We start from the raw sequence: 24327 nt of genomic DNA, 5'->3' as shown, positions 1-24327 counted from the left end.
TTTTCCCCCACATTACAAAACACAGTCTATTCCTTTCCATGGCACACAGTAAGTCCAATACACTGATCTCTGTGAAAAATCCTTTCTCTTGCCTGTTGGCACCCCATTTCCGTTTTCCCTCATAACAGTACTAAGTAAATTATCTCTTAATAATGTCATATAAATCACTGCTGGTGAATCTTTTAGACACCAAGTCCCCAAACTGCAACCCTCCCACCAGAGCCCCATTTCCGTTTTCCCTCATAACAGTACTAAGTAAATTATCTCTTAATAATGTCATATAAATCACTGCTGGTGAATCTTTTAGACACCAAGTCCCCAAACTGCAACCCTCCCACCAGAGCATGTGAGCCAGCCAGCCCCCATCCTCCTATCCACCACTGGGGAGAGAGGAAGTACTCCCATTAGAATGCTGGGCAGAGGGCTAGGTGACCAGAGAAATGTCCTCAGCAACATGTGGAGAAAGGGAAGAGAACAGCCACAGTTTAGCCAACATGGATATAAATAATAGATGCTAAGTAAATTGAATTGACTGAAGCATGCTCCATGTAACTCAAAGCTGGTCACAAACAAACTTTCACAGTTAAGTTACATAGAAGACTGATAAAGTGGCATTAATATTTGTCAAAAATTACACAAAAGTTAGAGAAATCATCTTAAGCCAATCCCTTCTAAGAAAATAAATATTCTAAAGTTTATGGACAAGTTATTCTGACCAACTTTGTTCAGCCAGTTTGTTGGAAAAAATTTGCCCAAAACATGATGTAGATTTTGTACTTCATAAAATAAAATATTTAAAAATTTTGTCCAAATATTAATTTGTTAGCCAAAAACTAATTCCATGTTTTAAATTAGATTTCAGTATACTGTCCATATCCTGTAAAGTGATGTCTTGTTACCTCAATTTAAGTAACAAAGGAAGAATATAAGCAGATACTCAAACTCAAAAATCTAATTTCTTTTATCTGATTACAGTATTTTCTACAAAACCAATGGTCTATGTTTATGGATATGGCTTATGAATACTCACATTAGATTGTAACAAGGTACCTATAATATACACTATTCAAGACCTCTAAACCATGAAGCAAGTTATTTTCTCTAGAACTTAAAACTAATCTCCACAAGTCAAAAGGTATTTTATGTGCTGCACTTTTACACCCAAAGAGTTCTGATCTGAAGTTCATAGGCAGAAAAATTTTAAGATACTAACTTTTATCTTTAGAACATGAATGGGCTTTTAAATCACTACCCTAAATGCTTGGTGGTTGGTGAACAATGTTAATTGTTCCATTAGGTTTACAGAATATTCCATCATTTTTCTATAATTAAGCACTCAAAAAGGCTATTTAATGATTTTGTTGAAATGTACTTATGAATCTATCAAAATACTGTAAATAGGAAATTTAAAAACTAGTTTGATCAAGTAATGAGATTATTGATCTATGTTTACTAATACACATTCTTTAAAGATAAACAATTCTGTACAATGTACACTGTTTTGGGTAGACTTTAGTTGTTGCTTTTTGGACAATTCTAAAATACTTCAATTAATTTCCCACTATATCACATATTCAAATGGGAAAATCTAGTGGACATTAGATAGAGTGACCTCTTTTAATAGCTATCTGATCATGGGCAAAGAAATTAACAGCTTATCTGTCTCAGAATTCCTCAATAGTAAAATGGAGATAGTAATAGCAACTACTTCCCAGGGTTGCTAGATGAATCAAATGAGGATATTTATAAAATGTGCTATACAAAAATTCAAATGTCTATTTTACATGCTTATATACATATTATGAACTATTTTTTCTGCTTCTATTAGATATTTCTTAAAAAGCCACCAAAAAGAAAACCACACTTCTTACATTTTTATACATTTTCAATGATTATATTAAAGTAAAATGTGAAAGATATTTTAATATTTTTCAATTTAAATAATACTTACAGTTTTAATCTAGGTCTAAGGGAATAGTCATAATAAAAAACAAAAGCACAACAGAATCTTTATCAATATCCCCTTCAGCAATTTTTATTCTCCCCAAAGCACAGCATTTTGGAACAGTGAGTATTTTGAATGGATGGTCAGAAGAATTATATTAGCTGTATAATGTCAAGTCAATAACCATTCTATTATGAATGCTAGAAGAAACTGAAAAACAAGCATATATTCATTTTAAAATTTTAAATATTGCATAATGTTCAAAATAAACTCACTTGTCATTGTCTGAAGGACAAGGCGGTTTCACCATTTTGGGTCTCCCTCTCGGTTTTGGAACTTTTACTTCTGTAGCTAACATTCACATACAAAGACCAGATTAGCTCATAATCACATTCCCTTTTTTAGTTACCATTTTCATACATCAAACTGAAAAAGTACAATACTGTAGTTGGTCATTAGTTTTAGTTATTATGGAGTATTACTGGTGGATAGTAAAAAAGAATTCTCTCCTTATAAAGTATCTCTTTTTCAATTTGTCTCAACTAACAAAAGGAGACTCTACAATATATTTTTTCTCTTTCAGGTAAAAGGACTAAAAATTTTATAAATAGCCTGAAAAAAACATGAACTATAAAAATTAATGGAAAAAAGAAAAAATTGGTAAAATGAAAATCATTTTCCTACTTGCAAACACGGATATACGTGAGTATTTAGTTTTTGCTAGCCCAGTATACTCATTCATTTTGAATCTTCACATTTCTAATCAATATCTTTATTTCAATTACATATAATATATTCATTTACTCAAGGTTTTAACTGAGTGACAATATCTACCTACTGAAATAATGGTTAAGGATACTGAAATGTTAAACTCAAGATCTGTAAGATAAACATGTTTGTCACATTTATTATTGTAATAATGCATTTAGTTGATACTTCCTCATTAAAAGAGATAAAACTTTTTATTTAATTTTTCATATATATAAATCATACCCAGATATTATTTTGATCTGAACTAAATATTAGAAGAGGAATTATGGGTCTAAAGTTCTTAGTTTCTCTTCTACTGAATTTTCATTAATGTCACTCCTTTTCAGAAAGGGTTAATTTGAGTTTTGTATCAACTCATTTTTATTTCTTATCCTTCATTTTCCTACATAAGTATGCACTCCATATTATTTTGAATGGCCTGCTTTTTCAACACCATAATTATTACATTATTATTTATTCCATTTAAAGTTAAAAAGGTGAATGTCATCAAGAATCATAATCACCGATTCACAATAAAGCCAACCATATTAAAAATACTTTAAAAGTCTGACATATAACTATACATATTTTTATGACTTCATCTAGAAAGTTACTAGTTTTACCAATCTAGAGCAAAAGTCTTTTCAAATCACCCAGGCTGCACCCCTCTTAAATTCACACCACCTTATTTATTACTATTTGTCTCTAAAGATTAATTTTTTTAAATCCTTCATGTTATAAGCTGTGCCACAGAGAAATATTATTAACTGTGCTTTTTGAGGAATAAAAAAATACATGAAATCAATTAAGATTCAGTTACTGAACTTGATAAGCAAGGTTGTTAAGTATTAATAAACCTACCTGATGGTCTTCCTCTTTTAGGACTCACTTTTGGAGAGACGGATGTTGCTGTTGTTGCTGCTGTCACTATTCCTACTTCCTCCGTTTCTACTTGCTTTTCTGCCTGGATCACAAAAGATTTAGTTAATTAGCAAAATAACTATTTCCCAATGATATTCCCCAAAAGTAGACTTAGCAAATTTAGACATATACTCTCTCATACATGTACACACATGACCAAATATTTCTGCCACTCTCAATGCTGTTTATGATTATTTAAATATGACTCATGAGTTCTATTGGACCTTTGTACATTCTTTCATACCCTATAGCGACCTAGCACACCAAAGGATTACACAAATGTCTTAATGTACGGAGAATTGTGATATACATTAACCAAGAAAATGCTTCCCTAAAGAAGCAACTTCCATTGAACACTTAAGTACCTATAATTTTACAAATGAGGAAATATTCAAAGCCAGAAAACAAATTTTAAAAGCTCTTAAGACTTCCATATTTGAAACATTACTTTAATTATAAAGAATGAAATAACTGTTGGCAAGGTAATTTAACACCTAATCAAGTTATACCTAAAAGGTCTATATACTTTCTTCTAACCCAGTATAGATTTTGTGGAGTTTATGCAATTGGAATGGAAACAAATATCATCTTAACTTTCATTAACTCCTACCTCGAATTTAAAACATTCTGAAATTCAAGGTGGGCAGAGTAGGGAAAGGAGGTATAAACTCACTAGACACTTGCTTTTATTTCAGTCCAATCAACAAAGTGCTACTCCTTCTGACGGGATAACAAGGTGAAAATGTTGAACTAATATAAATATTTATCTGGAAATGATCCCCAAGGCAGAATAAAAAAATTTTTTTTCAAGTTCTCAACCTTTTTTATTGAAACCCTTTTAAACTCCTAAAGATTTTAGTTTAATGTTACAAAGCATAAAAGTCTAAATGGAATAAAGCTGTTTCCAGTAATTTTCTCATATAATTTAAGAAGCTGATTAATCAGTTCCTCCCTAAATGTTAGACGACAGAATTAAGCATATATTAATATCTTATATTTGAAAGTTTTCGTGTGTAACTATACAGATCATGGCTCAAAGTTTCTTTGGGTCCCATGACTATGGTATTGGAGGCAGGGGCATGAAGAGACATCTATCAACCATAAGACCATTGACATAGTAGCTTTCACCCCTGCACCTTAATCAACTAACCCCTCACTTCATAGGCCCTCCTCCAAATAATAGCTATCCTAAGACACTTTTGACACATCAAGAAAAGTTTTCATTAAAAGAGGGTCAACATTAATACTAGTAAAGATTATTTTTTCATGAAATCAATAATATAGAAAGAGCAAAGCACTTTTAAGAGTAAACACTGGTGTTCAAAATGCTTTAAGAATCATTAAATTAGTAATCTATAATCTCCTTCCTTGAAAATTAATCCTATGTCCAAAACTGTTTCCATTTTTAAAGTATAATAAATTTGTTCTTTGTATACAAGCTTGCTCAGAAGCAATGACTGGTCAAGTCTGTTAGCAAAAGTTATCTTTAAAGGCACTGTTGAGTTTGAGAATTGAAATCAAGAATCTCAGTTGAATTTTTTTTTCTAGGCCTAGTTATAGCTTTCCAAGTAATCTAGCCATCTAGTGATTGCTAAACCATAACTTTTATGTTCAACTAACAAAACTACTTCAAAATGAAAGTACTTTATGTTTGAGCTGTAACAGTTTATTAAATATGTTGTGCTGTGGATTTTTGATGTGTGATTTCATTGACATAGGAGAATTGACACAGCTGGGGAAATGTATTAAAATTTACAGTGTCTTGGCCAACTATCCACTAGATCCTTCTGCCTCTACAGAGTTTTAAAAACAAAAAGCATTTCTACTTGAAATACTTAAAATTTTAACTGAAAAAATATTTCAAAAAATTGAGGTATCAGCTATTTAAGATCCATGTGTATAGGAAGGTTACTAATACAAAATTGAACCAAAAGCGGATTTATTATAAAAGTATAAATTCAATTTTTTAAAAAGAAATCTTGAGTTCAAAATATAAAACTAATGAATTAGTTTAAATCTATCCATGCCTTTCCTTTTAGCTGATTTCACTGATATTGCAATAATTTATCATTGAAAATAAAATTCACGCTCCTGGAATTGAAACAGTAACTATTAAAACAAAAATTGCCCACTTTTTGAATGCTATTGCAGAAATATTCTGGCAGTTACTTCGTTACTACATCATAAGCTCCTCAAGAACAAGGAGGATTGTCTTATACTCCACCGGATTCCCCTTGAAATATAATGAACATGGGTAAGTACTTTAACATTTATTTAATTGATTGAGCACATCATTCACATTGGATTTTTCTTTTATTCTCATCACATTTATTTACAAATCAGACATCAAAAAATTTCACAAATGCATAAATTTACTTTTTTTTTGTTTCACAGGATATAGTGAAAATTAAGCCATTTCTTCACATGAACTAAGTGATGATTTAGTTCATACTGCCAAAACAGAACTATGAAAGTAGACAGCATTAAAATATAAGTCTGACTCAGCAACAAATGGCTTGATTAATCTTAATAAAAGTCACAAATCTTGAGAAAGGTGATTGTAACCATATGGATCATAAAAATCTTCACATACATTAATAGGGTTCACAGAAACAGATGTGATATAATTATTTCTAAAATTATAAAAAGCCATTCAAATACCTCCAATTACTTTAAGTACAGCCAGCTGTCAAATATCCATGGTAATAGGAGACAGAAACAACTTGGATAACTGAAATTCAAAGATGATCCCAAAATGTCATTTCAGGCAGTGTCTAAAATAATACAACATTCTACATTCTAAATGGACACCCTAAAATAGTGCTGTTGAATGGACTGAAAACAAGTGATAAAACTGATCGAGTTTTACCTCCTTTCCCTACTCTGTCCACTGTGAGTTGGAGATGCTAAGAAATAGCCAAAAAATTGAGCAGGAGAAATAAGTCAGGATAATATGCAAACTACACAACTGGCCCCTGCAAAATCAAGTTTGAAGGAGAAGTTAGAAGCCGAATCCAAAACTTAAACCAATATTCCCTCCCAATTAGATTTTTTGAGTCAATATTACCTTTCTCTTTCTTCCTCTTCTAGCAGCCTTAGGAGTGCTTATGTCCATTGTTTTAGTCACATCCTAAAGCACAAATAAAATATTAGTGCAAGATATGGACATCTCAAAAAGATCAAGTTTAAAGCTTATATTAGAAACAAAGATTTATTTTATTTTTTTAAAGTGGTTTTGGTCTTTCTAATTTGACCTTGTAACTTGAAAGAACCCAGTTATTCAAAGTACCTAGAACTACATATAATAATGGGAAATCACACATAAAGAAGACTGAAATGAAAGCTAGAATTTATTTAGATCTAAAGCCACATTTCTCTGTTAGTACACTGAATTTCAACTGTTCCACAAAGGAACAATCTTTGCCTGAAAGATAGCCATTACAATATTTCTTCAGGTTACTTAATTGTATATTATTGAATTGCTGGACCCCCTATAATTTTTCAGATGCACTGGGATGGTGTTAATTCTGGTAAAATAAAAATTTTATATCACCTAATTTATCTTTCCTTTTAAAAGACACTTTCATAAATGGGGATTTTATAAACTTAAATCATTCATAAGAAGCAGCACAGCAAAAATTGAATGCAAAATTTGAATTAAAAATCCAAGTTTCAAAACTGCTCTACTCTATTATTACTGTATGACTGACAAGTCATTTTAATCTCTATGCCTCAATTTCCTCACATGTAAAATGATAGATGGTAGATCTAAATGACTTTTAAGCTGCCTTTCCAGTTCTAAATTTAGCATGATATATGGAATCCTTAAACAAATTTAAAAAATTATTCTTTGATAGAATGCTACTATAGTGGTCATTGTATATACATGCATTTATTTATGTACACACACACACGTGCATTCCATTACATAATCGAGAACACACCAAAATATTCTCAATATGATACAGGTAAACATTTTGGCACTGAATCCACATTTAACAACCTTTTTTGAAGAAAATTATTTTTTAAAAAGGTTCTTGGGTAAAACTTTTTCAGAGAAATTGAATGTTAAAGCATTGTATGAAATTATGATCTGACTTTATAATGAATCTCATCAATAAATTTTCTCAGTTTGTATAATTTCACTTGACAAATTTCTCAAGTCACATCTATTCCTTAAAATGTAATTAACTCTCAATTAATTGATTGCCAAAAAAAGGGGGTTCCATTAGTGTATACATACATTAAAAGTTAAAAATTACTATGATAGAGTTGAAAATCACATAGTTGCCAAGAACTAAAGCCTACTCATTTTCTTTATAATTTATAAATTATACTTTACAACTTACCCACTATATGCAAGGTACCATATTAGTCTTTGGAAATACAAAGGTATAAACACCACTATGGTCATTGCTAGAGTCACACCAATTGGAGATTTTCAAACAAATACTAAATGGGCATATTGTAAATAATTTTTAAACATCTTAGATTGCTGAGGTCCTTTCCAATGTTAAATTTTTTGAGTTTTTCCTTAAGCATTACTATCCATTTCAAATATTTATTTCTACTTCTACTATATAATTCATTCTCTGCCTCAAAAAGTTTTAAGATTTAAGAAAATAAAGACTTGTCAAACATACTTCATTGCTGGTTTTTTCTTCATGATCTGTATCTTCTTTTGAAGCACTAATTTCTTTTTCTTCAATCTCAACATCAGAGGATGCATTTGACTGTTTTGTAGACGCCTAAAATACATTGAAGAGTATTTTATGGAGGCCTCCTTAGTTTTTATTCTCCAAGACTTGGCAATTAATTAATTTCTAGTCTACATTTCAAACTACTGACTCACACTAACACGCTGTAGTCTTTTAGTTCTCTTATTTCCCTGGTAGAGAATAGATATTGTTAGCATGTTCAATTCTGATTAACTCTAAGTTATATTATTTTAATTATTAGAACCATGTTATCTTTTAAGGACAGATTTCTTTATGGTAGAAGTGAATTAGACAAAAGTAAAAGTCACAAGTATCCATTCCTAATACTCAACCTGGATAGAGCTTGGTAGGTGTACCATAAACGGCCAAAAGATGCCAAACAATATTGACTAATTTCATTCCACTGAGAATATGCCACATAAAGACTGAGTTTGGGAACCTAAAAAACTATATATACTTGAAACAGCAATGAGTATTATAATACCTCCATAAACAGCTAGAAAGGAAAACACTCTCCAAAGTCCTGAGAAAGTTGACCAGAGAGGAACATAATGAATTTGTCTATAATATGATGACAATGGGGGATGAAGTTGTAATGCAGTTAGGATTTGAGAAAGTAATGAACTGCTAATCACAATTAGAGAAAGTCTAGCTACATTAAACTCAAGGCAAGGCTCCTACCTTATTAAATACAAAATATTTAAGGCAAAAATCAATTCAGGAATTACAAGTAAACTCCTAAATATGCTTAAATTAGAATTCAGAATTTAAATTTAAGATACCTAAGCAATCTAAAGATTCTCAATAAATCATGATCTGAAAAACCCACAGCTAATTCTAATGTAACTTTTCACAAAGGTAAAATAAATAATGGAATAATTAAATTTATAATTCACAAGTTAGGGCTACGCCTTAAACCTTTTCTTAAAAATACCTCCTGATAGAACCCAAAACGTTCCCTAGGATGAATTAAATATTAACAATAAAACTAAATTTTAAATTACTACTTACCAGTTGACTAGAAAACTTCACTTTGGGGTTATTGTCTATTTCCCACAATCCTTCATTAAAGCCTTTTCTTTTATTAGGTTTGCCATATTTATCTTTATTTTCTGAGTAAGGAAATATATCCTTTGGTCCCAAAAAAGCACTGTGAAAAGTGGACAAATAGAGATTAATGATCCTTTTTAAATTTTCTAATGAAATCAAGCTTGAACAAGCACTGTTCAAAAAGGATTTTATGGAAAGGCCTGAAGACGTATTTAAAAATATAAGAGGGCACCAAACTATATACTTCAAAGGTATCCCTTCCACATCTCAACTTTCCCCATCATAATTTTGATATGTTGTGACATATGAGCACAGGTCAGCATAAGAAATTAAATGGAAATTTTTGAAGACAGCATGTAAGGCCAAAAGATGACATACAACGTTTAGAAACTATATAATCTATAACCAAATACTTAACTCAAATTTTACAGTAGTAGTAGAAGGGACACTGTACCGGTTTTATGTGGGAAGGATACCTGTATAAGCTGTACTTGTATAACAGGACATCTGATTTTTACTGCTGTCACATTTTATGTAAATGGTTGCTATTTTACTGAAAAAGAACCAGAAATTAACAGCAAACGGTTTAATTTACTTAGCAACTATCTTTGCATCTATTTACTAGTTCTCCACATCTTTTTTTCTTCTTAAATCTTTACCTTCCATCTTGGAATCAATACTATGTATTGGTTCCAAGGCAGAAGAGTGGTAAGGGCTAGGAAATGGGGGTTAAGTGACTTGCCCAGGATCACACAGTTAGGAAGTATCTAGAGGTCACATTTGAACCCAGGACCTCCTGGCTCTAGGCCTGGCTCTCAATCCACTGAGCCACCCAACTGCCCCCTAGTTCTCCACATCTTGCCCTGATTCATCCACATGAATTTGAATTACTGACATTTTTCTATATCATGCATATTTTCTGAATTCTTTTTAAATGTATAAATCTTATTCTAATTTCTCCTGCCGTAGTACAAGTATGCAAGAGACTATCCACACCTCTAATTACAAAATAGAAGCAAATGTAAGAAAAAATTTAAAGCATCCTAAAAATTGATGATTTCAAAGGTCTACATGAAACTTTTTTCCTCACATATTTATTACCTTAATTTTATTATCTCTTTTAAAATACTGTAAACAAGATATAAAATGCAACAGAAATATGAGACTTAGAGAGTAAATAACGAACCTACAATAGGAAATGAGATCCTAAATTTGGTTCTTTTTGTGTCTAAAAGTTTTCTACAAGTCCATTCAAAAGCACATTTCAGTGAAGCCTAAGTAATCAAGAGTTCTGATTAGAAGCAACATGCAACACATTTCATATTTTACCAGAGCAATCAAAAAGCTTCAAATTTAAATAAAACTACAGCATAGTCCTTGAAATTGCACTGAAATGACAGGATCTTGTGAAATTAAATAATAAATTTAAGTTTCTTATCTCTGCCTGACTTTATTTTGGAATCCTGTAAAAATCCTCATCTTTTTAATAAAAACAAATTAAGTATCACATATCATCAAAATTACTAATTTTGAACTAATCAGATGTTATCATTCTGCACATTTTAAAGGAATCTTATTTCAATAAGAAATATGTATCATAAGGTACAAGTTTAATGAGGGGCAAATATAAATATCACAACTGAAACTACTCCCTCCCACCAGATTGATCAAAGTCTTTCACCATTTGATACACAATTCTATTATAAAATAACTTTAAAAAGGGAAACTTTAGGCAGAGCTCTTTCAATTTTAGCACATATACTTTTTAATACTCAAAGATTAGGAATCATACTTGCTTAGGATGATTAGGAATCAGGTCCTCTTTTCAAAAGACATCACTGTCTTACTACATTTTTAAAAATCTTCATAACAAGATAGGCTGAAAATTTTTATTTCCAAATAAAATTATAATAAAATCTCATCAATTCACATACTTGGTCCTTTCAATAAAAAAAACAGTAAAAATGGCTAAATTCATCCATTTTCATTCATATATATATATATCCTAAAGATGCCAAATTTTAATGTTTTGTTATTTTAAGCATATTTTTTGATGGAAAGGACTAAAAATAAGAAAAAAAAACACAGGAAAAATAATATCTAGTAACAAAATCATTTGGTTGAGGTGAAACCCCAAAAGCAAAAAAAAGAAAAAGGGGGAGGCAGGTCACTGAAAACTATTGATTTCCTATTTCTTTACTGGGGAATTTTCTTTTAAATATGCAGTGAATAGAGTACCAGGACTGGAGTCAGGAGGACCCAAATTAAAACCTGACTACAGACATTAGCTGTGTAAACCTGAGCAAGTCACTTAACTCCATCTGCCTAGACCTTGCTTGTCTTAAGAACTAAGATGGTGGGGGCAGCTAGGTAGATCAGTGGATTGAGAGTCAGGCCTAGAGATGGGAAGTGCTGTGTTCAAATCTAGCCTCCGACACTTCCCAGCTGTGTGACCCTGGACAAGTCACTTAACCGCCATTGCCCAGCCCTTACCACTCTTCTGCCTTGGAGCCACTGGCTCCAAGACGGAAGGTATGGGTTAAAAAAAAAAATTTTTTTTTAAAGAACTAGGATTGAAAGGGCTGACAGGGAGACTAGTATCCTTAAATGTGATTTAAAAAAATTAGACACTTTCCATAAAAATTAATAGCATTTTAAATAAGATTTTAATATAAAACACCTTATGTATAAGTGTTTTTATGTATGGGGGGAAAAAGTATCTGAGAATTGGAACCCATGGGCTCTGACAGTCATTATATATGTCAAGGATTCTAAAAAAGGCTCCCAACATGCCGATATCCTACTGCAAATTGCTGAAACACATAGAAAAATTTAGCAAGGATAGGCAGATTTGTATGTTTGCAACCTGCAGTACCCATGTCTATAATATGATCCCACATCCCAGATATCTGAGAATTGCAAATCATATTACGAACCTTTGTGCCATCAAATTATAGGAGCAGAAATACTTGGTTGGATCTTTCAGTAGAGAAAACTAAGGAATGACTATTTCCTAAGCTTATTGGTAATTCAAAAAGATTTAACTGCTTCGCACAAAAGATTTAAGTAAACCACTTAAATATCTGAACAAAACTATATCTTATACACCAAGGTCTAAGTTTATGAACAATGCCATATAAAATTTCTGAATGTCAATCTATTGAATTCATTGGTGGAGCAGGAATCCAATGTCTGAAATACTTAACTAAAAAACCTCTAAATTAAAATTTTTCTGTCAATAAGTTAAATATATTAAAAATCTCATATTTTAAAAACTTGTGATCAATTTAACAGAATTATGCTGTTTTTGGAGTCTCTGAATTACTGAATGTTCAAAAGCTACCAAGTTATTTATAACAATGCCTTTTCACCAATTCTTTGGAAACAGAATCCATTATCCTCACCTTATTGTATGGATGCTCTGGTGATTCTCTCCATTTTGTTCAGATCCTATATAGCATAAATTCTCCACTAATTTACTATAGCTACTATAAGGTAACAGAAAGAATATTCTGAAAAAACAATACCGTACCATGAATTCAGCTGCAATTACATTGAACTATATTCTGTGTATATTCAAAGAGTAGGCAACTTATTGGGTTAATAAAATTATGATTTAGGTTCATTTAGGGGTTCAATAGATTAAATTGAATTCTATTTTACTCTGTGTTAGAACTGAAACTAGATACTATCCTGAGGGGTGGAGGTGACATCGCTTTGTGGCATGGACATACCCACCCATTTTGGTAAGGCCTGTGGACTTATCGGAATGTTTTTAAATGGCTAAAATTTTTACAAGATTACAAATGAAATCAATTATATCTAGTTATCTTTTTTAAATACAAGTTCACTGAGCTCTGGTTTAAGAACTCCTGTCATTTATCAAAAACTTGCCTTAAACAAAATATAAAAACTTTCACAATTCTGGCAGTCTAATCACTTGGAAAAACATTGCTTTTAATGTAATAGATAAATGCCCCAGAGTAGTCATCTATCTTTTAACACCTGAATTAAGGGAGTTTGGGGAGAATTAAGGCACTACCTTTTCTCTATAAAAAAAACAAAAACCACTACCATGGACTTAAAAGCCAACATTCCTAGATGGAAGCAAACAATTACTGAGACATTTTGCAACATTGTAATTCTGACATGTTCTAAAAAGATAAATGATGAAATTGCCCTTTTCAAGCCAACTACCCATTCCTCTTTTCTTTTTGTACATCTAAATAATGAAGTTCTTATTTGCAAGCTATCTCTTCATTATTAGGTCATAGCTTGAAAAATTTATATCTACAGCCCCTTAAATTCTGAGTTGTGAAAAAAACCAAAATCCCAGAGACTTATGTATGCAACACCTTCATAAATTATCTTTAATTTCCTATATCTAGGATTCCAGAAAGCACATTTTATGACTACTTTTATCAAAATATGTGGAAAACAACTAATATTTAAAAGCTTCTCAGAGACACTCATTTACAGTTGGTGAAATTAAAAACATTCAGTATCTTTTTTGGGAAGCAAAATGGTACTATACAGAAATGTTACCAAATATTCATATTCTTTAAGACCATTAATTGTTATTAGGAATAAACCATGAAAATGTTATCAAACACAAAACAGGAGGTATAAATAGTTGCAACAACAAAAGCTAGAACCAAACTAAGAATCCAACAATAACCAAGAGGGAAATGATTAAATAAATTCAATCAACAAGCATTTATTAAACACCCACCATGTGATAAACATTTGCTGGATGCCAGAGACACAAGTACAAAGAATGAAATAATCCCTAATGGCAAAAGGTTTGTAATCTAATGAGCTTAAATTTTAATCAGGCATGTTTATAATAATCAATTACTATTATGGCATTAAGAAAACTGGATAGATTATCTTATAATACAAAGCAGAAGCTAAAGAAATGAAGTACTAGCTACTCAAAAGAAAAAATGAGTTGGAATGAAAACAATAAATTTAAATGCAAATAACCTACAGAAAATATTTATTATCAATGTCTAGTTTTTAATACAACAAATCTGTTTACATGAAAACCAAAGCAATAAAAGCTCCACCACAAAAGACAAATTCTTGGAATATGAAATCGGGAATTATGTTCTATGTTTCTCATTGGTGAAACTTTAAAATTTCATGTTATTTAGACTTAAGTTACTGAATTTGTGACATAGCTAGTGAACATGAATAAACACTAAACATTTCCAAGTTTACTTAACACAATGGAATGTTTATGTAATTAAAAGTACTAGGGGAATAACAGTCATTAAACATGAATTAGAAAGAAAAGGAAAAATTAAAGACATTAGTGTTTGCTAAATCAATAGGTTTTTAAAAGAAGAAAGGTCAGAATTAGGAGAGGATATCAAAATGCCAGGGAATTCACAAGTGACAATCATAAACTTTGAACCTGAATGGGATGAACCCAAATCAATAGGTATTAAAGCCAGGACCACAGACAAGTTCAACAAAATAACTGGAATTAATTTTCAATAAAAACTATTTTTAGGGGAAACTAGGTGGGGCTTAGTGAAATAAAAGCCAGACCTAAGAGGAAGGTGCAGGGTGAGTGCTGGATTTAAATATGACCATAGACAATTCTAGCTGTGTGACCCTGAACAAGTCATTTATTAGCCCTCCTCCCCATCCCCATTGCCTAGCCCTTATCACTTTTCTGCCTTGGAACCAATACACAGTACTCATTCTAAAATGGAAACTGAATCTAAAAAAATATATGGATATAGATATGAATATATCTTTACAAAAATTAAGGTGTACTCTCCTTTCTTATTGGGATAACCAGGATAAGCAATCATCCATAAGAATTCAATTTGGTGTCAGTGTACTTGCCATACCTGCAAACCAAATGATCTTTATAACCACTGCAAAAAGTCTTCAATCTCTTAACATTAATTACTGGAGCATTTATACGACCAGGTTAAATGTTTTTATGTAATGCCATAAAAAAAATAAAAAGAAAAAATAAAAAGAAACCCTCAATCTGCCATGTCATTCTCAGATACAATAGCTATATCTTCAGAAAATGACTAAACATTATGATTTTTTCTAAGAGTACTATTTCATTTGGCTAAAATAACTTACCTTACCCTTACCATGCTGATTTTTCCAATATTCACTTTACTTATAAGCAAGGTAAAAAACCAAGTAGTCATAAAGGTAAGCAATTCTTATCCTTACCCCAAAATGATTCTTCCTACATAAATTGGGAGTAAGCACCATGTAAAGACTGCCAAAAACAATGAATGAACACAATAATCAAAAAATGATACAGTAAAGTTACTAGAGCATTCACTTTTTTTTTTTTAAACCCTTACCTTTCCTCTTGGAGTCAATACTATGTATAGGCTCCAAGGCAGAAGAGTGGTAAGGGCTAGGCAATGGGAGTCAAGTGACTTGCCCAGGATCACACAGCTGGGAGTCCAGATTTGAACTTACAACCTCCTGTCTACAGGCCTGGCTCTCAATCCACTGGGTCATCCAGCTGCCCCCCCTAGAGCATTCACTTTTCAAGTACATCCCAAATACACAATATTGAATGGTGTGGTGATCAAGCCCCAAGTCAATAAGACCTGGATTCAAGTCTCATCTTTGAAACATGGTTATGCCACCCTTGGCAGTACTTTAACCTCCCAGTAGCCAGAGTGAAACCGTATGTTGCAGATCCAATCGTAAAGGGACTTTCTTCAACAGGAGTTCCACAGGCCATAGAAATCACAAGTATAGACCCAAAATACAATCACAGTACTACATGCTTTGTTCTCACAATTAGATGCAAAGTCCAAACCCTTCATTCAGATTCAGCTATTTTATAGAGGCCTATTAAAGTAAACTGACTCAAAGTTACAAAAGTCAGAATTCAAAATCCCGGTCCTCAGACTTCACATAAAATACTGATTTTTTTTTTTAATTCTTACCTTCTATCTTAGAATCAATACTGTTCCAAGGCAGAAGAGGAGTAAAGATTAGGCAATCCAGGTTAAGTTTATCCAGTGTGTCACACAGCTAGGAAGTGTCAAGGCCATATCTGAACCCCACTTCCTTCTTTAGGCCTGATTCAATGTAATGAGCCACCTAGTTGCCCCCACATACAATACTGTTTAATTCTATCCAATTCTAGAACTGAAGGACACCCCAAGAATGTATAAACAAAACTGAAGATAGAATACTAAACTTTCAAGATTTGCCTCAACTGATCCCATTATAATTACCTCTAAATCAAATATGATGCTAGGTGCATATCTACTGACCAAAATCCCAATCCATTTTGAAATATAATTTAAAAAACTCGTATCTCCTGAAATTGCATCTCTATACATTGAAGACTTTACATAAAGGCTCATGGTTAATTGGTCATAATTCAGAGGAACAATAACCAAATTATAAAGTGCTTAAGGGGAGAGAGAAAGAGAAAGGGATTACATTTTTTATTCACAAAACTATGTTCAAGGTACATGGCTTTACCTACAAATCACCTATTTGTGTTTCCAAAATACATTTAAATGTGATGTCTTCTACTTAAGTATATGGCATGATTATTTTCATGTTTTCATTTCTAAAGAAAGCCTCATGAAAAACACACAGAAGGAAAACTTTTTTTTTCCTTTTCCCCTCTACTCTTTAGCAAAAATATGTGCTCCTGTACAAATTTCACCTGTTTTACTACCCTCACACTTGCAAACTCACATTACATAGAGTATGACCCTTTTAAAAGCACTGCTGTGGCTCTTGTTTGTTGACCCCAAAACTAAGGGATAAAGTGGTTGAAGGTCAGTTCAACACCTAAGCAGATATTCAAAAAACCTCTAGGGATACCAGCATATAAAATGTGAGTGAGGAATTTGGGAAACAGATTTAAAGAAAAGCTGGGGAAAATGTTACTTGACTAGACCCAAAGCTTTTACACCAAATTCTATTTGCCCAGAGTTTTACTTTAAATGTGTCAAATACTAGCTCAAAATATGGTAACAACTTTGTATAATTGAAGGCCCTTTTCTGCAATTTAAATGTTCTATACTTCTCTCAATAGTGTTAAATTATTGATTAGAGTATTTTCTGGAAGTTCTTTCATTTGGATAAATAGTCTAAATCAAGAAATTACAAATAATTGGCTATTTTTTAAAAGTCCAAGTGATATTAAACATGAATTTACCACTTGATTCCAAAAATGATATAGCAAAAGCCTGAATCAAAAAATAACTAAAATGGTATTAGAATATCCCCTGAGCTCAAGTCCCAAGTGTAAAATATGGAGGCAAAGCCCAAAAGCTAACACAGCAGCAAAAAAGTATAGAGAAATGACGAATGTTACTAGATGATAGAGGACAGGTTCTTAAAAAGGGACTGCAAAAGCGGAATGGCTTAAGCAACGGACCAAATAAAGCAGAAACAGTCCAATATATCTAATATATTGAGTACAGAATAGGTCAGGGATAGGCTCCTGACTAGTCACACAGACGTGCTGGCTAGGCCAATTGCAAACATCCATGCAAGGAAAGGAATAAATTTCCTTACCTGTTATCTTCCCCACCCCACCCCCATGTGTACACAGGGACTGTGCCCTCTAGAGATAAAATTATGTAGTATACAAAAAAATTTTAGGACTTAGTTGGAAGAAAACAATGATGCTATCACAAAAAAATGCAGACATTACCAAGGGAAGTTAGCTATTGCTCCAGAATTAAGGAATACTGGTCTCATCTCACATGTACAGTATTTTTAAAAGTTTACAACCAATAAAACCATAGTGAAAACTTGAGACAATATTTACAACATTCAAAATTAAGCTTTGTTTTATATTGACTATCTAAATAGTTTTTCTTTAATTTTCTATTTTACATCTTACTAAATAAAATTTCAAATTTCAATCTAGAGAACTTACGTCTCATGAGTTCCAAAAAAGAAAATTGGCAGTTTATTTGTAGGTGGCTTTACAGCTCCATCAGGAACTTCATCTACCTAGAAGAAAAGATTTTAAAAATTAGGATCTTTATATTTTAACCGGAATGAGCGCAGGAACATTACTCAGAAGAAACTAATAAAACTATGTAACACCGAGATATTTCTTGACTATAATTAGGCCCAAAGCACAATAAAAATAAAATTTTCTTTTAAAAGTTATGTTAATGTCAAAAAATACTAAAAGGACTTCTAAGGAACTTATTAAATTCAGGATTAGAAAAAAAGTGGGGGGAACAGCTAGGTAGCTCAGTGGATTGAGAGCCAGGCCTAGAGATGGGAGGGCCTAGGTTCAAATCTGGCTTCAGACACTTCCTAGCTGTGTGACCCTGAGCAAGTCACTTAACTTATTACTTACCTAGCCCTTACCATTCTTCTGCCTTGGAACCATAGAGTATTGATTTTAAGATGGAAGGTATGGGTTTAAAAAAAATTCAGGATACATTCAGGATACATTTATATTGATATTCTACCATGTATTTTAAAAACATTTATTTCCAATTTTATTTACAATGTACAAAAAGTTCTTTTTGAAATTTAGATATAAAGTCTCCATGGCAAATCCATTGAACAGATATATGGTAAAAGTGTGATAAAATGTTGGCACAAAGAATTTAACATTAAGTTTTACAACCAGTGAGAGCATACTGATTGGAGTATTTTAGGATTCCCCCCCCCCCCCAATTTGGAAAATATGGACTAAAAAAAATTTCTGATCCAACCCTACAATAGTCAAAATTGTTAATTATCTAAAAAGAGAATTCAAAATAATTTCTATTTGGCTACTAGACCTTCAATTAGATATGTCTGTTTCTAAATTCACTAAATTCAAAACAAACACATAAGAGATAGGGTGGTATAGATAATATAGAGAAATGGCCTCAGATATAGGAAATCTTCCAAGTCTTGTTTTTGATACTTACAGGCTGTGAGACTAGGAGTGAGTCATCCCACCTCAATGCCAAGCAATTCAGTAAAACTAAAATAGCAGTTGTGGATCTGTATTGGAAGAGGGAGCATCCATCCCTAATAATTTTCTATGCCAATGAAATCACAGTTCTGGTTAAAACACACTAGAAAAATAATCTTAAAGAACCAGAAACAAGTCTATCTAGATTTCATTGATTCAGCATATCATAAGTACATAGCATGCAACTACACAAAATTTCATGCTAGGTGAAGCAAGGTACAGAGACCTTTGATGTATTGGAACTCTAACCAATACAAACCACCTATCACTACTTACAATCTTAAGCAATGCTAAAGAATTGGATAAAATATAGCATTTATATAAAGCTTTATGGTTTCATGTTATCTCATTTGACACAAGAACCCTGGAAAGGTGCTGTTATCCCCATTTTAGATGAGGAAACTGAGGCAAACATTAAATAACTTGCTTGGCTAGTAAATATTTGCAGAAAGAGTTTAACTTAAAAGTCACACAAGCCAGTAGGTGTTAGAAGAGAATTTGAATCTACTTTTCTAGCTAAAAATCCAATTCCTATGCATACCAAACATATGAAATCAGTTTCTCTGTCAAAGTAGCTTAGAATCTACTTAGAAACACAAATATGCTATCACAAAACAAGGGATAGCCTATAGTCTGCTATATCAAAAACTGACCCTTTCTGACAATTTAGTCTCCTCTGTCAAGGGTATTAGGATCAAATAAGTTCCAGGAGTAATCTAGACAAATGTTAGGAGTAAAAAGAGAGGAAAGAGATAGAGACAATACTAAGTAAGCAATGAGTTAATGGAAAAGACAGGACCTCAGAGCTGAGTAAGTTAATTGGTTTGGGGTCAAGAAGTCCTAAATTGGGGGGGGGGGGGGGGAGTGCCCAGAAGCAGCTAGGTGGCTCAATGAATAAACAGGCCCCAGAGATGGGCAGTCTGGATTCAAATCTCAACTCTTCCTAGCTGTGTGACCCTGGGCAAATCACTAAACTCCCACTGCCTTGTCCTTACAACCAATGCATAGTATTGATTCCAAGACAGCATGTAAGGCTTACATTAAGAGTTGGGGGGGGGGGGGGGGAGGCCTAAATTCAAATCCTAAATCAAGACCCTATGTGACCCTCAGTAAGTCACTTAACCTCTCTATAGACTCTCAGTTTCCAAATCTGTAAAATAAGGCTATTAGTACTACCTATTATACAGGGTTGTTAGGAGATCAAATATCATTGAAATTCAGGTCTAAAAAAGGCAAGATTACTTGCTTACAAGATTACTAGATTACTCCTGGATAAGAGAAATAACAAAGAAAAAAGCTTTTGGCAAGTCACACTTCACAACAAAGTATTAATTATTCAACTATGTAAAAGAATTCAAGAGCAAAGGATTGTTCAATCAACAAGCACTTATAATGTGTTGGTCACTGTTAAGCACTGCGGATATCAAAGCAGTCTAAAACAATTATTTCTGCTAGCCAGCAATGCATTTTAATGGAAGAATCAAAATGCAAACAACTATGCACATAGAAGATATACAGAAGAAAAATGGGAGGTAATATTAAGGGGGAAAAAATACTTCAATGAACACTCCAAGGAGGAAAAATTTCTAACCATGTTATCTTTCTATTGAAGAAAAATATTTAAATAGATATATAACCTTTGGTGTTATCTAAGTTCCAGTCCAGTCTGACAGTAGTGTGACACATAAGTAATTCTCTAAAACTAGAATTGTAGAAAAGCTACAGATTTACATTACTAAGAACATCTCCAGTAGGAGTTCCTTACATCAATGATATCACAAGTTTGGGCCACTCCCTCATCCCTCTGTTTAAGAAATATATAAAATCGTCTGGTTTGTCTTACATTTTTTCAAAACAATGTTAAATGTACAACATTTATGTTTCATAAATCTATTAAAATAAAAATTAGCTGTAAAGAATTGAAGATATACTTCCATGCATTACAAAATTTGATAACCATTTTTATTTACTTTTCCACCAAGAGTTAGCTAAAAAGAATAAGCTTTTTTGGCTTTAGTGTTATTTTTCTGCTCCAGATTAATTCTACATAGGGGGCAGCTGGGTGGCTCAATGGATTGAGAGCCAGGTCTAGAGATCGGAGGTCCTAGGTTCAAATCTTGGCCTCAGACACTTCTCAGCTGTGTGACCCTGGGCAAGTCACTTAACCCCTATTGCCTAGCCCTTACCACTCTTCTGCCTTGGAGCCAATACACAGTATTGACTCCAAAATGGAAGTTAAGGGTTTAAAAAAAAAAAGATTAATTCTACATAGTAGTAACCTATCTTCACACTATCAACCAATTGAAAGTGAGAAGTTGAGGCTTTATGAAGAGTCAAAAAATCCTTCCAAACTTTTCGTAAGAACTAAATGTCCATAGCTAAAGAAAAATCACTTTCTTTCTTCAAAGTTTACCCTGTTAACACCTGCTACAGCTATAATTCTGTAAAATCCCCAAAATTTATAATGCTCCTGAAAGAAATGTTATCATGCAAGAAAGGAGTAGAAATGTTTGGAAAAAGAGCTAATTAAAACTAATGTAAGCTCACTTTTAAGGAGAAAAAAAATAATAGGGACCAGCAAAATGAAATGAGACAAACTTGTTCCTATTTAAAAAAAAAATCACGCTGCAATTAAGACCTCCACCCCCACCCCATCTAGTTATTTCCAAGGGCTAAAAATAAAATGAAGTCACTAAAAAGAATTTGACTGTTCGTTTTCTACACATTCTATGCTGATTCGACAAAAAACTTGCCGAGGGAAAAAAAGGATGCTCAGAGATGCATGCGACGGGCGTAAGGATGGCGCGGCAAGTCTTGGAGGAGGACCGCTAATCCGGACTCAGCGTCAGTTACTTACTCGGGCTGGCCAATGGGGGTAACCTTTCATCTTGGCGAAGATCAAGTCTCCGGGTTTGAAATCGCGAGTCATCTTGGGGCCGCAGAGCCTGGGAGGGGGGTCCCGACCCCACCGAGAGCGGCTGTGAGGAAGAGCTGCAGGGGGGAGAAGGGAGCCTCAGTCTGGGCTGCCAGGGGAGCCCGGTGCCTCCGGATGCGCCTGAAAAGGGACGGAAGAAAAGCGGTTACCGAGGCACGGGCGCTGTGGGGGGCAGCCGGCACCACCCCCTTCCTCCTCCCCTTCCCGAGAAGGGCACAGAGGCCTCGGCCGACGTCGCAAGGCCCGCAGATACTGCCCAACCCCAAGAAGCCTCCTCTAACTCCCGCCCTGTCTCCCCAAGCCACTGTCGGGCGGAGAAGGGGCCGCGCCAGACCCCGGGAGCGGCACGGCGGGAAACGAGTCAAAACCAGGAGACGGAAGAGCGAGCGGCCCCGCGTTGCCTCCAATTCAGCCTGGAGCCTGGTCCCCAGAGGCCGCCACTAACCGCCTCACCTAAGGCCGACGGCCCCCCACCCCCAAACTCCCTGCACCCGCGGGTCAGGCCGCAGTAGGCTCTGCCGCCTCAGCTTACCTGCCTGGGCCTCGAGCCTCCGCTGCGGTTACCGCCTCCTCCTCGGCGTCGGCGCCCACGCGGGGTTAAGCTGCGCCACCAGATGCCGCAGCCCGCGCCTCCTCCCTCGGCCCCCGAGACGCAACTGCCGCCGCGACTCCCGCGCGCTTCTAGCTCCGCGCCTGCGAGCGCTGGGGCCAAACCAACAGGGCACAGAAAGAAGGGGGGTGAAACAAGGAGGAGACCAAGGTGATGGCCGATAGCGCAGTCTCTTACTTTGGAGGCAGAAGATACGGTGGGTATCCGATGATTACAGGTATTCTTGGAGATCAGTCTTGCCGACTGCGCGAAAGACGAAGAAGGGATTAAGTACTGCAAGAACGCTTCTCCCTCCAGATGCTTTCGGGATGGATGAGTCCTCCAACTCCTCCTCCCTCCTCCCCCGTCTACTGGCTTTCTACGTGCCAGTGTGAGTGTGTGTTAGTGTGTGTTTGTGCGCGCGCGTGCGTGTGTAGGTGTGTACTGTATCTAAAAGGCGGGGAAGGAATCTGCGATTGTTGTTGCTGGGATTTGGGGGCGGGCATCCGGGCTTCTGGCCTCGCGGGCTGTGTTTTGGGGAAGGAGAATCTGGCGGGCTCTGGCTGCGCGTGCTAGCTGTTTTTTTTGTGTGTGTGTGTGTGTTTTTTTTCCCCCTGGGCGGGCAGGAGGCCTTGCAGCTGCGCTTGGATTAGCATCATCCGCCAAGGGGATGCTTCCCAGGCCTGGAGAAGATTGGGTGGAAGCCCAGCGGCAAGCCCGAACCCCCAGCAATAAATGGACCTGCACATCCTCGCAAAGGGAGATGGAAGCAGTTCGGTGCCATTCCACTCTGCTTTACGGTTCAGGAATGTCAGCGCCAACTATGTTGGGAGATATTCCAAAATAATTAGATGTCCGAATAAGAGATTAAGTCAGGTCTGAGATTGAAGGTGCTTCCAGGATTGCCTTTGCTAATGAAAAATAAAAAAGAAATTACTGTATACCTTACTAAACTTCAAAAGTGGGCATTTTTCGAATTATATGGCTACCCTCCACATTTTAAAGAAAATGTTGGAAATTAATACCTATCCCCAGGCCGACTTCCTCCAACTTATCTCACTCCCTAGTAATTTGTGTACCTGCTATTCATCTTTTAATAGTCCAAATTCTAGTGAATTTTGGATTGTATCTCCTGAAGAAATATTTTGCATATAGCAAATGCTTTGTATGGTTTTGTTGAGTAAAATGTAATACACTGTTCTAAGGAAACATAGAAAGGGACCTTAGAGATCATCTAGTCCAAGGGTTCCAAATTTCTCCAGAACACTGTATTTTGTAGGTACCCATGGTGCCCTCAGGATGTCCATCTGTTATTCTTTACTCCTGATCCAGGGCTGTCTCATCTCCTTTTCAAACCATAGATAACCTGGATAATATCTCAGTATCATTTCTGGGCCACAGATCAGTGTTGGATATAAGCTACAAGTTTTTATTTCAACATACCATGTATTACATGGCCTTTTA

General features: G+C 34.5%; 1 protein-coding gene across 3 annotated transcripts in view; it reads right to left on the bottom strand.

The window, feature by feature from the left end:
• PSIP1 (PC4 and SRSF1 interacting protein 1) overlaps positions 1-23791 on the bottom strand; it is a 33120-nt gene extending 9329 nt beyond the window's left edge. For 2 of the 3 annotated variants that reach the window (XM_056805350.1, XM_007499590.3), the window contains exons 1-8: positions 22807-23791; positions 22197-22394; positions 18293-18369; positions 9346-9484; positions 8260-8364; positions 6684-6746; positions 3557-3659; positions 2221-2296 (exon numbers count right to left, since the gene is read on the bottom strand). In XM_056805350.1, coding sequence (XP_056661328.1) covers positions 2221-2296; positions 3557-3659; positions 6684-6746; positions 8260-8364; positions 9346-9484; positions 18293-18369; positions 22197-22268 — 635 coding nt within the window. In that variant the 5' untranslated portion in view covers positions 22269-22394; positions 22807-23791. The remainder of the gene's footprint in view (positions 1-2220; positions 2297-3556; positions 3660-6683; positions 6747-8259; positions 8365-9345; positions 9485-18292; positions 18370-22196; positions 22395-22806) is intronic. The other variant, XM_056805351.1, reaches the window with a different exon arrangement.
• Between the last annotated feature and the right edge of the window lie 536 nt (positions 23792-24327).

The sequence above is a fragment of the Monodelphis domestica genome, chromosome 7 (assembly GCF_027887165.1).
Source record: "Monodelphis domestica isolate mMonDom1 chromosome 7, mMonDom1.pri, whole genome shotgun sequence".
Taxonomy (NCBI): domain Eukaryota; kingdom Metazoa; phylum Chordata; class Mammalia; order Didelphimorphia; family Didelphidae; genus Monodelphis; species Monodelphis domestica.
Note: the sequence above shows the minus strand (reverse complement) of the source record. Positions and strands in the feature narration are given on the sequence as shown.